A 16,955-nucleotide genomic window follows, 5' to 3' on the forward strand; every position below is an offset into this window, starting at 1 on the left:
GGCCTTGGAGGATGCATGATCATAAAATGAATAAAATTTATTATACTAAGTTTAATAGATGCATCCATGCTTATTGCATTGCTGGGGTAATATGCTATTTATGGGATGTTGTATTTTGTCCAAGCGTCTTGTTTCTTGTAAAAAAGCTGGGCCAATATCAGAAAGTTTAGCTGAGCAATTTTAATTTCATATGTTGGTCAGACCTTTAGAGCAGACCAGTTTCAATTTTGTTTGTTTCTGGAGCCAGTTTTTTTTTTTTTTTTTTTTGTGTATATACATATAAATTGTACTTTTAGTCCCGATGCTTTACTGTTCTCAAACATTGGAGATGTAAAAGATAGAGTCCTATTCTGTATAACTGATCTTCATATCAAAGCAGTTATTTTTTCTCAACATTGTGTTATGTTGTCTGGTTGTAACTCTTTCTTTCCCATAAGCTTTGTAAGTATCCATCCAAGTCAGATTTTGTTTCTCTTTTTCAGAGTAGGAAGGGAAAAAGAAACCGCGTGACCTTTTTGTTGTGTGCAGGAAAAAGGTTTATTTTGGAGGCAGGATGTTTTCTTGACAGGCAAGAAGCTGAGAGAATAGATTGTCGAGGCAAATGAGGTGGTTTCATCTTGTGGTAACAATCGTTTGACATAGAGCTATGTTGAAGATTAGATTTTTAGCATTCAGCATATTAGTTTAGAAATTGTTTATTTTAGTTGGAAACTATTGGGAATTTTCAGCTTGGGTTACTGTTTCGTACTCTAAATGACTATTTCATTAAAAAAAGAAATATCTTTTATTAGGAATGGAAGGTGGAATAGAATAGCTTTGATGTTAAGAGTATATGATGAGCATCTAATACTTTGAATACCGGCTATTTCAAAGTTATTTTATTTCATATATATATATATATATATATATATATATATATATATATATATATATATATATATATATATATTGAATAAAACTTAATTATTTTTTTAAAGGAATAGTTATTATGCCTACCAAACATAAATTTAATTGTGCTAATGAAATTTTAATAGAAGCACTGGATATTACTTTGCAAATTCAGGTAATCAGTGTGCCGAGAAAACTTGCAAATCAGGGACCAAGATCTTGGATGTATGTTTCTCTATTATGATGTCGATACTTCACACAATTTAGACGGGTTGAGGTCTTTCAATTCTATTTTGATATGGTGGATTATCATACATAGTTGCTGAGTTCTTTAATTCTGGCAGAGGCATTCTAATCCGAGTGAACAAACTGATCATAATAATTCATGTTCAGCCTGCAATATTAATCAAACCCATTGTTAACCTCTTTTGGCTTCAAAAGAGAGACGCTATGAGATTTTGAGAGAGAGAGAGAGAGAGAGGTTTTCATGCCTCCCTCTTCCCGGTGGAGAATAAGGGTAGTTTTTTTGTTTCCCTTGGTTAGATCCAGGGGAGGTTGGTTTTTCTCATAGCCTGTAGGGCTTTGGTGTTTTGGTCCTCCCGGAGCTAGTTCTGGTAGAGGTTGTTTGTGTTTTTTCTTTCTTTGTTTCTTTGACAGGAAGGCAACATGAGACGGCCATTGGGAGTGGTTTTTCCAGTCGTGTCTTTAGCGATCTTTGGCTGCTCTTTCTACTTTCATATGTACCTTTGATGCCAGATCTGTGTTCTTCCACCGGTCTTCTCTTGACACACGCCTTGCCGTGGTGTTGGCCGTCATCCTCCGGTGCTTCCGCTTCAACCATGGCCTCATCGGAGTTTCAATGTTTGGCGTGTGGCCAGCACGCACCAAGGAGGTTCTCTCTTTGGCTGTCGCGTGTGGGCCACGCCCTATCTTCCAGGCCTTGGTGGGTGGCGTCCGGTGGTCCATGGAGGTCGTCTGCACAGGGAGGTTGCATGTTCCACATGCGTTGCCGCCAGTGGCTCAAACACTCCCTGTTTTTGGCCGGATCTGTGTTTGGTTTTTTTGTTGTCGTCGTTGTATCTTTTTCTCTTATTTCTTAGTTTTGCCAAAGTTTGTCTATGGATTTGCAGCTATTACTAGTCTGTTTCTTGTTAGCTCGGATCAGCACTACCGTATTAGTAGTGAAGCTTAAATGTTAAAGAGTGGCTCGTAATGCTTGATCTAGTAATATTTATGCATTTGTGAACAACACCCAAGTCAATTTTTCTGGTTTAGTGTGTAGGGTATTTGTACTACTTCTACTCATTATGATGTGCCTTCGGTCCTCTTTCTAATAATATAAGGAGCTCTTCCTCCTTTGTTAAAAAAAAATAATAAAATATAAAAAAAATCCCATTTTTGTGTTGTTTAGCTAGTGCATTGATTGATTATGTAGGATTTGGTTCTTTGATTGGGAAAAAACGAAAGGTAATCAAATTAAAAGTAAAAGAAAATAGAAATGTGATTAGTTTCATTCTTTTGCATGTCTTTTTGTCCATCTTTGTATAAGAAATATGCAAATTTACTATTAAATCTATGGAACCATACGTGAGTTCCACAAATTCAATGATGGATTTGCGAAAGAGATGTGTAAAAAAATAACACTAAACCGATCTTAAGAAAATATCAACTTCACCAAGTAAGGAAAGCAGAAAACTATTAATTACAGTGTCAGTATATTGTTTAGAAGAGTAACATAAATTAACCAGAATAAGATGGGACTATATCAAACCATCATCAGCAAATTTAACAATGGCTCCCAATATCACATTCTCTGGAGGAGCCTTCAATCAAATAATTTAGACTATATTTACAGGGGGTTAAGAGGGGAGTATATGTTGAGGAAGAAAAGCACCATAAGCAGTAGTCACATTATTTCAACTTCCCATACCAATCTACTTCAAGCTGAAGTTGCAGTTTGCATCTGCAATGTTTAAACAGTGAGACACAGTCAAAGCAAGATACAATAAATCACAGATATACATCCTCTTAATTCATAACCACAGATCACTAAAAATCAACTCTCATCTTGCATCTGACATCAATCTTATACAATTATGAATAATCCATATGTGCAACGAAAATGGAAACATCTATTCGTGTATTTAGTTGGAAAGTCCTTATTTGGTTTTCAGCATCATTTAAATAAATAAATGTAATCATCCATCCATACTAGATGATCCTCAATTTTAAAAATGACCATTTTATGCCCATACTTAAAGCACTGTAGTACAAAAAAAGGAATGATGTAATTTTATTTCCCTAGGACATCCGAACACATTCTAATTAATTTCTAGAACACATTATTACAATATGAATATGTGCAATTTATCAGGAAATTAGTCAAGTTCTAAAGAGGAGTCATTTCATAGTCAAGATTTAATGTTGTTATATCTAACGGTATAGATAATGTCACATGATAAATATGTTGGCACGCCATTTTAAAAATTTAAATGATGTGGCATCACTTATACAATTAAATGCAACAACATTAAATCTTAACCATGAAATGGCTCTTCTCCATTTCACTTGAAATTGAGAGGATCCTTGTCCATGGCGTAGATACTTGCAATAACAACTTGAAAATATAACAATGATCACACTTATTATAGTTAGAACAGTAATAAGCAGGACAATGAAAGGTTTTTTATTTATTTTGAATATTGAAAGGTTTAGAAAATTATTATAAGTTTAATACGTTATATACCCGACAGTATCTATCTAAACTCACAAACACTTAAAGCAAGGACTAAAAGAACATGGTCTTTTAATTTATCTTTTGGATTAATTGCTGGAGCTGCCAAGATCAAAGTCCATGGCCTAGTCATATTCCGTTGTGGGAGTTACATATGATAACATTAATAGGTTATCTACTCAAAAGCATCCATCCAAATTCATATAGACCTAAAGCAAGGAATGAAAGGACCTTGCCTTTAAAATACCTTTGGATTAATTGCTGGAGCTGCCAAGATCAAAGTCCATGGTGTAGTCATATTCAATTGTTGGAATTACAGAGGCAACGAATTTCAAAAATAGAAAAAGGTACCTGAAAAATTAAAATACAGATGGTAAGGGAGTGAAAATCATTCTCGGAATTATGTAAAAACTATATGGACATGAAGCAGCAGTTTCTAAAATTGCAAGTCGGGTGTGTATATGCACTTGCTTTTAGTATCACAATATTATGCACTTGAGTTGGGCCTTTTTTCTTAGTTCCTTAGTTGGGAGGTTGCAGATCAGTAAGTGTTTATAACTAGATCGGTTATGGCAGGATACAGGCAAGCATGATGAACATATGGGTAAAAATATGTTGCTAATCAAGAAGAGAAAACCAACAATACTCCAAGTTCAATATTAGAAATAGGAAATGTTATTTTTATAAGACCAATACAGAAAGGCTATCATATAAAGACTTCCAAGTACTTAAATACCTGTGGTCAGATACAACATAAGATGAATGGCGGTTTATCTGATGCTGGTCATGTACTAGATAAGTATATTGCTGGAAAGAAATCCCATGCATGTTTAAAAGAAGTGCTTGTGTTTGTGCATGCGTGCGTGTGTGTGTGTGTGTGTGTGTGTGAGAGAGAGAGAGAGAGAGAGAGAGAGAGAGGATTTGACACCTTTTTCTTTTAAATCTAAAATAAATACTCTCCATGCAAAACATGCTAAGTTAAATTCACTCTACCTCATTGTCCAAAGCAAATTTTTGGACAAACTACTAAGTCAGCCACTTTGGTGTTTTACCTATTAGGTCAAGAAATGTACTTTATCTCACCTTAGGGAATTGAAGACAATAATTTGGTATATTCCCCATGTCCCAAGATATAGAGGTCAGACAAATTTGACACATAAACAGACATCCATGTGCATGAAATATTAATTGCGATATTGTTATACCACATTTATTACACACTTTCCTTGAAAAATGCAAAAGCAACAAGCTTAAATATTTAACAGAAGCACTTTCCCTCAATATAGTGGCAAAATGTTTCCTGCGTAAGCCACTGATTTTATAATTTAAAGAATTGGGCAGACAACAGACCAATTACACATATATGATGTATTGAATTTAGCTGTAAATGATTGCAACAATCCTTATCGCCTTTCTTTGGAAGATAAATGTAAGATGTTGAATATTATGCTCTTGGAAGTAAACATAGTTTCTACATACAACTACTGAGTGGATGATTTGAGAGTGAAATTACTTGTCAACTTCTGGTTCAACTCCACGTGACATTAGCACATCGATAATCTTTTTCATCACAGCCCCATGTCGGCATGGATGCACAGATGCATGCTTCCCAGGCAAGTGCGGATGGTCCTCAATAGTTACCTGTACCCACAAAGTTAAATTTAAAGCACAAGTGCATAACAGGGTCGTGCAAGAGGAACACGTAAAAATTATATTATTTTCACAAAGAATCATGACATACACTTTCTGATGCAGACTAGGAAAATAGAAAATAATTTTGGCTGTTTGTAAGGGTGGGGTGTTACAGAAGGAATGAAGTGTGGGAGGAGTCCACGTCCTTGAACAGACTACGGCTCAAATCTAGTACTGCTGAAGGAATACAACTTTATAATTTATTTATTTTTTCATGAAAAACAAAGAGCAGACACTGAAATTTTAATTTATTGTCTCTAAAAGCGAACAATACACCTATTTGTACTTAGAACATTCAAGACTTCTTCTGGAACCAAAGACAGTAAAGATTCAGCTTCGAATGACTTCACTAATTTAATGATGATTCTTTGACAGACTCGTTGATTGACTCTTTACTAATGCTACTAGGCAACTGGGTACTAGTGGACTTTTGATTCATATACTCCAAGAATACACATTATCAAAGGGCTATATTTACATTTATTAGTTGCTTTTACACCCATCAACTCTCCTCCATTGGAGAGAACTCTCATCCGACGAGGAAAAGCTTGACTCGAAGAATTTTGGATCGTCATAATGAAAATCTTAAACAGTGATCCACACACCGAAAACTCATCCTAGAGTTTTAGCGTGCTGAAATACGAGGATTCCCAATTCCTGAAATTAAATCTTTCACATAGGATAAAATCTTGAAATCCCTTTCTCTTTCATAAATGAAGCAGCAATGATCTTAGTGGTTTCATCTAATCCTCCAATAGGACCATTGAATTAGCTTGACATCTTCTTTAGGCACCATAGACTAATTAACTCTCAAATTGATGACTTCCTTGCCTATAACCACACAATTGGCCTCTCCTTTGCTCTCATGTTCAACCTCTTCTTCAAGCAAGATAAGATAATTTGTCTCATCAGCAATTAGACTGAGACTACTCAGGAAGCTATTTTGCTAACGCTTGCCCTTCAAGCTTCAATTGCATTTGGTTTTGGGCTTTTGATTTTCTGTTTAGTCTTGATTGTTGTATAGGCATGTCTACTTGTTGCTTTGGTTTTACAACTTGCTGTTGAGGCACCACAGGTTGCTGTTTAGGCTTTCTACAGGCTGTTCAGGCTTCTCAATGTCTTTTGCACAATTCTGGTAGTTGTTTAGATTCTTTTGTCACGAACTGAAGGAAGTCCTAACCACATCTGGTCTTTCAAGGCAATACCTCGAAAGGGTTAGTCAAAGTTACAATAAGAGTTCCTTAGAATTCACTTATTTAACAGTCTCAGCTAGAGTTCCTTATTCAACAATGTGAGATTTGGCACATATACACTTTTATAATCCAGCCACTTAATGTGGAATTTGACTTTCACAACCAATGTCTTAGTGTCTTAGAACATTCAAGACTTCTTTTGGAGCCAAAAGACAGCAACGATTCAACTTGACTTCTTGGAAAACAAAGGACTTGTTCATTTAGCACCAAAGCTTGAATGACTCTAGTAATGCTACTAGACTGTTGGATACTTGCAGACTTTGGTTCATGGACTCTCACAATTCTCATTCTCATCACCTTCTCCATCATATTTCTTTAGCACATGTCATGTGTAAGGCCTACCTGACTAGTCACAAAGACCATGAGCCTAAAATTGAAATTGCATGATGGAAAAGGCATCACAATGTCAATTACAATAGATCTCTGCTGCTAATAGTAATCCATTCACATAAAGACAAATGTAACCAATCATGTGTAAGGCCTAACTGACTCAACAAAGACCATGACCCTGAAGTCGAAATTGCATGATGGAAAGGGCATCACAATGTCAATTGTGATGCATCTCTACTGCTAATAGTAATCCATTCACCTAAAGACAAATGTAACCAATGTGTGTGTTTTACACATGATTTCATGTCTCCAAACAAGTAACTGGAAACACTGAAAAAATGGAACAGCAGGCATCTAAAGATACCAAAATAGCAGATCAGCAATAAAATAGCACTGAATTACAACTTATCTCTGCCCCAGTGAAAGAATAAAACTAAAACGCTCTGAAGTTAAGCAAGGAGAAGAGAGAACTTAAGGAGGAGGGACAAAAGATGGTGAATTACATCATCCCAGGGTGAAATTATGTTCATTAAATATCAAACAAGATAAAATAATAGTACACCGATCTCTAAGTTGAAAGGACCAACTCATGAAATTAAACTTTAGCTAAGGCTGCTATTAAACATATCATATATTAAGTTTGGATGGAAGAAATTCTAGATTATATCTGTGATATTTTTTTGTTAGAGCAATCTGCTCTATTTCACTGATTGAGTATAAAAGTGTTACAACTTTATTCAAAAAAAAATAATTTAATTAATTATCACTGTAGCCTGTGAAGGATCTATAATGCTACACCGTCAAAGTGGGAATATCTCAGAGTCATAACATTACAACAGAAACCATTGAAAGAGTGAAGTAGACACTGCATCGAGGAGAATATTAAACACAACATATGGATGAGAGAAGCTGATTAAATATACGTAGTAAATATACCATTTCAAAGCAAAAACTTACTGTTTTGCGCGCATGATCTTGACTAACGTCTTCAAGTACAAGCTCCGGTTGCAAAAGCATCCTTGACTAACACAATCGGAAAGGGTATCTTAGTACGTTCCATAAATGGATATGTTAACTGAAAAGTTACATTGTCAAATGGATAAAATGATTCAACCCAAGATAATGTTTTTTTCTTTTTTTTTTTTATACAAGTAATCGAAATATCATTAAAAAAGCACAATGATGCAAACCAAGAACACATTAAGTATACAAAAGATACACCTAACAAGAAAGAGAAAGAATATCAAGAAAATCATGAAAATTAGGAAAACTTAGATAGTCTAAAGCAGTTATCCAGTGGTTAAGAGTATTGAAGAAAGAATTTAGTTCCCCCACCGTCCTCTCATGATCTATTTCTCTCTTAAGACACCACACTAGGCATGATGGGACAATCTTCCACATTGCTGCACTTTGAAGACTACCACACAACCCTCTCCAACAAGCGAAAAGGTCTACCACTCGTCTATGCATAATCCAAGCTAACCCAACACAATTGAATAGCATTCCATAAGGTCCTAGCAATCTTACAATGGAGTAGAAGATAATCCACAGACTCCCCACTCCTCATACACATACAACACCAATCAACCGCTTAGACATGCCGCTTTCTTAGGTTATCCATGGTGAAGATCTTCCTTAGGGCGGCCAACCAAGAAAAAAATGCCACTCTCATGGGGAACTTATTCCACCAAATACTCTTTCAAGGGAAGGGAGTACTATCATGGGGAACAAGGATAATGCAGAAAAATCTAATGTTGAACAACCCTCTCTTGAAAAGGGCCCAGCAAAGCTTGTCTTCCCTCCTCAACTAAATCTGAAGTGTTAGAATGAACTGTAATTTCCTATGAGTATAGGGAGTGATATGTAAAGCTTCTAGAAGAAGGCCAGGTGTCCAAGTGAGCTGTCCCTATAGCAGTCGTAGAATATTCTTGTGTTTTGGCTCTACTTAACGAATGAAGAAGGATGAATAAGCTGCGTAGAATCAATAGGTCCATTCCATTTCACAGCTTTCATTTCATTACATGAAGGTATACATCAAATTGAAAAACGAAGCGAAGAGATCCACCTTTCAATCATGTGCCGCTTTAAGAAAGCTTACATTCTGTTGTTGAGAGTGACTAGAAAACTCCAAATGATCCGCCACAAAAGCATCCTTAACGCGAGAAATACTGTACAAATCCAGAAAAGATTCCATAAGGGCCTGATCAATCTAATCTTAGTATGACTAGAAAACTCCCTCGCTCCCTCCTAATATTTTCCATAACCCCACCCCATATGACCCATGAACTTCATTTGAACACCACTCACCCCAAGAGCTGCCATGTTTAGGACACACATTTCCTACAAACTGGGTTGTAAGAGTTCCTACAACCCAGTCTCTAAAAAAGTGACATGTGTCCCTTAGCATGTGAGAAGAACATGTTTTTTTAATAGCATATGCTTCTCACATGCTTTTTTAAAAGCATTAACAAAAAAGCATGCACTTCTCACATGCTTAAAGAACACATATCACTTTTTAGAGTTCGTAGGAAATTTGTGTCCTATTTAGAATCCACTACAACTCTCCACAAGGCCTCTCTCTCATGTAAATAGCGTCATAGCCACTTCCCCAAAAGAGCACTGCTGAACAAAAGCAAGTTTCAGACCCCCAACCCTCCCTCAGAAATCGGAGAACAAACCCTAGACCAGCTTACTAGGTGAAATTTGAACTTTTCACTGAACCTACCTCATAAGAAATTCCTTTGTAACTTCTTTATGCAATTAGGCAACACCAACAGGGAGGGGAAAAAGAGACATGAAATACGGAGGCAAATTAGATAAGGTGCTCTTGATCAAAGATATCCTACCAACCCTTAGACAAGTACATCATCTTCCAGCCAGCCAAACAACACTCAATTTTCTCAATAACACCATCCCCTCTCGACTCTTTCATCTCTTTGTTATACTCCTCAACAACCCATCTGGGGGAAACAAGTAGATTGTTATGGACCCCAACCGGCAATAATGACTTTGAAGTGAAAAACTGTTATAACTCTTTACAGATTGAAGGGTCGTGCTCGTTCCCTTGGAAAGGTGTTTGAAAGGTTAACACACCGCCCCGCACAACGATCTTTACATGGATGGCAGCTTGGGGTAGAATCCTTATAGCTGATATTCTTGGAAGGCGGGATATCATTCTTGTTAATTGGTGTTGCTTTTGCAAAAAGAATAAAAAGACCATCAATCTCCTTCTCTTCCATTGTGAGTACACTAGTGATCTATGGCACTTGGTTCTCAACTTATTCGGAGTCTTGTGGGCAACATCCAAGAGTTGCTTCATTGTTAGAGGACTCAATGATGGGGACATCCCAAGGAGGCCATCTGAAAAGTTATTCTTATGTTCTTAATGTGGAGCATTTGGAGAGAAAGGAACTGGCGCCTATTCAAGGATTACGAGTCCAATGTGCTTTGTTTAAAGCCTCTCTTTTTTATATCTCTTTCAGATTAGGTTGTTATCTATGTTCCTAACTTCTCCTCTTCGAATATTTTAGATCTTGTTAACTTTTTAGATTTCAGATGCCTTTAGGTGGTAGTTGCTCTTGTTTACATTTCGTGTATGAGGGCTTTGCCTGTTCTTTTTAATAACTAATTATTCATAAAAGATTTTTTTTTTTTTTTTTTAGAAAAAAATGAAAAAAGAAAAAAAGCTCCCAATGAAAGACTAAGATATTTCAAAGGCAAAGAAGAAACCCCACAACCTAGAATACTAGCAAGTCCATCAACATTATTGACATTTCCCACAATAATCAAATCTTAGCCAAATTAATTTTCAAACCTAAAAAAACTTCGAAGCATAAGAATAAGGCATGCAGATATCATAGATGATTTGGGTTTGCCCCGCAAAAAATCAAGGTGTCATCCGCAAACAGGTGGGAGATGTTAACCAAACCAACTCTCCTAGACCCCACAGAAAAGACTGAGAAAACGCCCCCATTTACAATAGCATAGATCATTTTACTTGAAGTTTCCATAACAATGACAAACAATAAAGGAGACAAAGGATCTGGCTGTCTCAGACCACGAGAGCTACTAAAGAATCCAAACAAAGTGTGATTCACCAAAACAGAAAAGCGCACCCAAGAAATATAATGCAGTATCCAAGTAGGCAATTTTTCCCCAAAAGCGCACCTCCTTGGCAAATATAACAAGAAACCCCATTTGAAATTATCATAAGCCCCCTCGATATCTAATTTGCAAAGCACACCTGGCACACCAAATCTAATCCTACTATCCAAGCACTCATTAGCTATAAGAACGAAGTCTAGGATCTACTTACCCCTGACAAACGCATTCTAGGGTTTTGAGACAATCTTCTCTACAACCATTCTCAAGCTATTGGCAAGAAATTTGGCAATAATCTTGTAAACTCTAATTGCTAGACTAAAGGTGAAAATACTTAACATCAACAACTTTAGATTTTTTTCGGAATGAGAGCAATGAAAGTGACATTAAGACTTTTTTCAAACTTGCTTTTGGCATGAAACTCATGGAAAACACTCAGAATGTCTTCTTTAAGCACATCACAACATGCTTGGAAGAACGCGATAGTAAAACCATCAGGGCCCAGCGCCTTATTCCTATTCATAGCTTTCACCACCTCAACGGCTTCACTCTCCTCAAACGGTCTCTCTAACCAAGTGGCCCCCTCCTCATCAATGGAATCAAATAAAAGGTCATCCAACTTGGGCCACCAACTAAACTGTTCGGTAAACGGTCTTTCAAAGAATTGCACAATGTGTTCCCTGATCTCAGTATAATCGAAAGTAACTGAATAACCCAAGATACTCTTCCCCCCAACATACAATTAATACACCATTTTCTTTTTCCTTCTTGATAAAAAGCATACAGCAACTACTTCCCATCAACAAAATTATACTCTAGGAGAAAGAAATTGTAGCATATTGGCATACTAAATACAAAAGTTGTTATCGAGAATTTTTTTTTTTTTTTTAAAAAAAAAAAAATACTCATGCCTATATAGCAAACATAGAGTTTCAACCAGTGACAAATACTCGGTGCACAAGAGCTGAACTAACATGATAAAATTTAGAAGAGCTTAAGAAAAGATCTAACATCATAAATGAATGCACTTAAAATCATGATGTCTGAATAACATCCATGTCAAAGGTACTTTATCAGCAGGATTTGCGTCTTAAGTACATCAGGGAAAGAAAAGAAAAAACAGAATTTGAAGAACTTTCTTTTCTCCTATTCGCTTTGACTTTGTTCTCAGTTTCACTCTGTTATGATGAATGACACCCTAGTTTAACTATTTTAGCTTCCTAGCTAATATTCACTATCCCTAGCAAAAACACATTAATCAGTTTTATACACCAACCCTGACAACTATAATGACCTTCTGATCAGCAAAGAAATAAGTTTCTTTGACGCGTATGAAACGAAACACATAGCATAATTGGAGGGTTGAGTGCCTTAGAATAGCAAGAGAAATAGTAAATTAATTCCACACCAAGCCAAGTTTGGGATCAGTGTTACAGATAGAAACCTATTTTAGCTTTGGCTAAATCTCGTGCCAATCTAAACCAAAACCTGAAATTGGCTCTTTAGCATCTCAACCAGAAGACTTTATCTGGGTCTTAATTCAAAACTTCAAAAAATCTAGCCCAAGCTTCTTGGTTTGTTTAATACCTCTTGGCAAGAAAGCAAACAATACAACCACCAATAGCAAATCTTTTTTTTTCTTTTTGATAAGTAAGAACATACAATAAACCGATAACAACCACCAATAGCAAATCTTAATATTCCTAGGAACCTCAAACAAGGAAAAACACATAATTACTGAGACAAACCTCATCATATCCAGTAAGCCACACACGAGGAGTTTGATAATATTTATCATACCTGGAAAACAGGCAAAATGAGACAAGATATTAATGCCATCACATGGATGTAGAATCTACATCAATTTTGGGATAATAAAGAATGATATATTTCCATTTCCAGTATTCCACTAACAAACAAACAAAAGAACTCCATCCTCCATGAAGCAAGGGGTTCCACGATCTTAAAGGGAAAAAGCGACTCTAAACAGAAGATAAATATCTTACGTGATACTGACATCATAGGTTCGAGTCCGTAAAATATTGTCATCATCAGGTTCCTGAGCAACCAGATATGTAGATGGCAGTGTTGCCTGCAAAGCACATGTACAAGACAACAACATAAATTCATGGCTCAAGTAATAACTTATAAAGCAGAAAAATCAATTCATGCCCTATATATAATTTAGCTTCAGTTAATTATTATAATTTAGTAAATGCAAGAGACTAAATGGAAGGTAGTTCAAAGTAGTAGAGTTATACCAAATGAGCGCTGTCTGATGCTAGCATAGTTTTTTTTTTTTTTTTTTTCTTTAATCACTTATCAACAATTACCATCACCTAGGATACGGTTTTAATATCAATACATGAAGTTTTACTTTACTAAATATAGTGATATGAATCTTATCGTGCAACCCTTGAGTTCCCACCACCAAGATATTCAGTCAATTGCCAGACCACCAACAAAAAACCCCCTTCTCTTTTTTCTTCCAACCAAAAGGAAGAAACAGAAAATGGGTAAGGTCATGTACGTAAAATCAAGTATTAGATCATTGCAAACTACTAGTACTTAACATTCTATGATAGCATGACTGAATCATGGGCAATAAATCCTTTTTCAGGTATGATGTTTTGCAACATATGACAATACAAACATTTTAAATCATTGAGCTCCCAACACTGGCATATTAGCTAACTTACGAGACTGCTAACCCCCACCCCCCTGAAAAAAAATAAAAGAAATACAAACAAAAAAGAAAAGAAACATGTAGGTCAGCCATGAGATTTCAATCCTTTAACACGATTGCTTGCTTGTATAGTTAAGTATTAAAGCATGGCAAACAATGTACAAATAAAGAAGCACCAATTTAGAACAATGCAAAAAATAAAAACTTACAGCATCAGTTTCAATAAGGTTGTCAGGTTCTTCATAATCGGCCATGTCAGGAATATCTTCTTCATCTTGATCATCAAAGCCTGAGGGGATCGACTTAACATTCTTGTTCTTGCTAATTTCTAAAGTCTCCATAGAAGGCACGTCTTCCACCTCAACACTTTTATCTTCAAAAAAGAAAGAAGAGGGATAAGTATATATGTTCAACCTAAATTCTGATATACTACAAGTTGTATCATACCCTTTGGCTTCCCATGGGTTGCCAACCAGCCATCATTCTCTTCATTATCAAGAAGAATCTCCCCACCTGCAGCTTCATATTCCTCTTCAATGGATGCAGCCCTTCGTAGACAAGGGACTGAACAGGAAGTGAGCAGTTCATAATTATTTTGCTATTCTTGCAAAGAAGTTAGAAGTAGATTTCACACAATAAATGAGAATAGAAGAAAGTTTTTGCTTCCCACTAATTTGTATAATTCCAACTGGTAGTTATCCTTTGTAAAAAAAGTACAAATTATGGAATCCTGATTGTTTCAAAAGCTTAGGCCTCTTAACGAATTATTTAAGCATGAAACAAAGATATCAACACAAGAATAACTGAAAAATATGAAAGCTATATATATATATGAACTGAACCTTGGATGAAAATGTTCAAAATGAGAGGTTCCACGTTGAAAGAAAGTAATTCACAAAGGTATACTTGTTAAATGCTTTGCAATCAATGTTCTAAGAGCACAATTTATTTATTTTTCATAAGTAAACAAGATATCATTGAAAAGTACAAAAAGCGCAACACAAGCACACAAGGAGTATACAAGAGAAATACCTAGCTAGAAAGAGAAAGAAGGTTAAAAAAATCAATTAAACGAAACACATAAAGATCTAGAGCAGTTGTCCATTGGAAAATAGTTTTAAAAAAGAAAGACTTTAGTTCCAGCACAATATTTTCCGCCACCAAGTGCTTCATGAAATAGAAATAATCAAAACTAGATTTGCAGTTGGCTTAAGAAGAACACTAATTTATATAATCCAACAGACTCTTGTCTGCTTAATGTCAGTTTATACTAAACTTTTCACTGATTCAGTTTCAATACGCAATTTCATTCTCTTATAAAATTACTCTTACACTAATGTCCCTAGTATGCATACAATTTTATACTGCTTCACTGCTTTTCCTAATATCTGCAATTTAACAATAAAATGTCCCAGCTGCACTTAAAATGCATGAATGCAGAGTAAAGGAAAAATCTAATAACCAAAAGAAATGGAAAAAAAAATTAGCAGATTATGTCCTAGACACATCCAAATTTCTGCATGCAACACTCCTAAATCCTAATATGTGTTGTTTCATCATTTTATTTTTCTTTTTATTCTTTACATTGCTCCAACCACCAATCACCAAATCACTACAACCTGTTTGGTCAACTTTCAAATATGATTTCTTGGAAGAACCTGGGGGAACTAAAAGTCCCTACTCACTGAGTCTAACACAACAGCTTAATTAACTTCTTTTTCTTTTTCTTTTTCTTTTTCTTTTTTGCTAGAAAGCAGAAAATATGGGATCCAAGAAAATCTCTTTTGGGTTTTCTCTTCTTCTTCTTTTTTCAGTGTGGCCAGAAAGTGAGTTGATAAAATCATTATTATTATCTAAAGTTTAGAAGGAAGTGTAAAGCATCAGCCAATGTCTGAATGTCATTGCTCTTCCTGTCATCATTGTAGTCAAATGACTCCAAAAGAACCGTTATCATTGCTGTTACCGAGAACAAGACATGTTATTCAGGAAAAAAAGGGGGGGGGGGGGGGGGGGGGGGGGCGGGCGAGGAAAAAGAGAAGACAAAGTAAAAAGCGTTTTACCATTTCTAGTAATTAAGAACTGCTTTTCAGTGGGCAAGTATGACTTCCTCTTGCTTGGCTCGCCCGATTCCCTTACATACATTAAAAGAAATTCAATCTTATTAAACTAAAAAAAAATGAAGCACCTCAAAATCTTATTTTCAAAATGAAATAATTACGAAAACAAGTTAACAAGACATTCGAAAAACACCATAAATTGAATTATAGCCATTATCAGTAAGTCACTGATAGCAGTGGATATCACATAGCACTAGGACCAGTCATGCAAGAAAGGGGTCAGAAAAGCATAAACATAAGGAGAACAAATTTCTTTTCATTCATGCAATCAAAATATCGAAAACAAGCAAATTGCTGACTTTATCCAAGCTGCTTGAAAAAAAAAAAAAAAAAAAAAAAAAAAAAAAAAAAAAAAAAAAAAACCCGAAATTTTTTGGCCAAATTTTACCAGATATCAGCTACAACACCATATTATCAACCCTAAATTCAGGCAAGTTGGTTGTCTTTGTGCGCACAAATGGCAAGCTCCTAATACTACATCCTAAACTTTCCAAATAGAAAATCAAGCCAATTCTTCAAATTTCTGATTAGCTTCGAGAGAGAGGAAGAGATACCAGGACCAGGTGGGACATTTGGAGACGAGGTTATCTCCGGCGATGATGAACTCCGATACGCTGAGAACGCCTTTCTCCTTGAAGGCTGAGACCGTACGTGGCCCTGTGATCCTCTCCACCGTCCCTTTGAACGCTTCGTGAAGCTTCTGTGTCAGAACCATCTCTCTCTCTCTCTCTCTCTCTCTCTCTCTCTATGAGATTGAGAAAGAGGAAGCTTTGGGAAATTGAAACCGAATTGGAAAGAGGGAGCGAACGTAATCGGAATTGGAAACCCTAATGGACACGCAGGAGGCAGGAATCGGAGCTTTCTCGGAGTTCTGGAATTCCCTTCGTTTCGTTCGTGCGGGACAGAAATATGAATCAATCCAGTGCTGGCGGCCCTCTTTCACCGTCCCTGAGCTCTTATTCTAATTGGTCCAATAGTCCTTTTTCTTTTTTTTCTTTTCTCTTGCCCTTGTAATTTTTCCAACATTATTCTAGAACCAAAAAAAAAAAAAAAGAAAAAAAAAAAGGGATAACTTTTTAAAATATTTTGTTTTTTGAAAAGCATTTCATTTGAATAATTATCGTTTGAAAAGTATTTTTGAAAAATTTGTCTAT

At 35.9% G+C, this 16,955-nt stretch overlaps 1 protein-coding gene across 2 annotated transcripts; it reads right to left on the reverse strand.

Annotated features, from left to right (window-relative positions):
- Window positions 1-2,542: 2,542 nt before the first annotated feature.
- LOC133880563 (autophagy-related protein 3) lies at window positions 2,543-16,730 on the reverse strand. 2 transcript variants are annotated; one of them, XM_062319516.1, is made up of 10 exons: window positions 16,356-16,730; window positions 15,745-15,815; window positions 14,132-14,248; window positions 13,894-14,057; window positions 13,005-13,090; window positions 12,747-12,798; window positions 7,855-7,920; window positions 5,136-5,263; window positions 3,870-3,973; window positions 2,543-2,851 (listed from the first exon to the last, which is right to left on the reverse strand). In XM_062319516.1, the coding sequence occupies exons 1-9, from the start codon at window positions 16,514-16,516 to the stop codon at window positions 3,877-3,879; spliced, it is 942 nt and encodes a 313-aa protein (XP_062175500.1). In that variant the 5' UTR covers window positions 16,517-16,730; the 3' UTR covers window positions 2,543-2,851; window positions 3,870-3,876. The 2 variants fall into 2 exon arrangements, with proteins under 2 accessions (XP_062175500.1, XP_062175501.1); XM_062319517.1 differs by having other exon boundaries at window positions 3,859-3,973.
- Between the last annotated feature and the right edge of the window lie 225 nt (window positions 16,731-16,955).

The sequence above is a fragment of the Alnus glutinosa genome, chromosome 10, assembly GCF_958979055.1.
Source record: "Alnus glutinosa chromosome 10, dhAlnGlut1.1, whole genome shotgun sequence".
In the NCBI taxonomy this organism is placed as follows: Eukaryota; Viridiplantae; Streptophyta; class Magnoliopsida; order Fagales; family Betulaceae; genus Alnus; species Alnus glutinosa.

Bases quoted from the DNA above. Each gene is read 5' to 3' on its own strand.
- LOC133880563 (XM_062319516.1), bottom strand. From the start codon at position 16,516: ATGGTTCTGACACAGAAGCTTCACGAAGCGTTCAAAGGGACGGTGGAG. The intron at 7,921-12,746 runs GTTTGTCTCAGT...CGATTGTGTTAG, and splicing joins GGCTTACTGGATATGATGAG to TCAAGGATGCTTTTGCAACC. The intron at 5,264-7,854 runs GTAAGTTTTTGC...TTGTGGGTACAG, and splicing joins AAGATCATGCGCGCAAAACA to GTAACTATTGAGGACCATCC.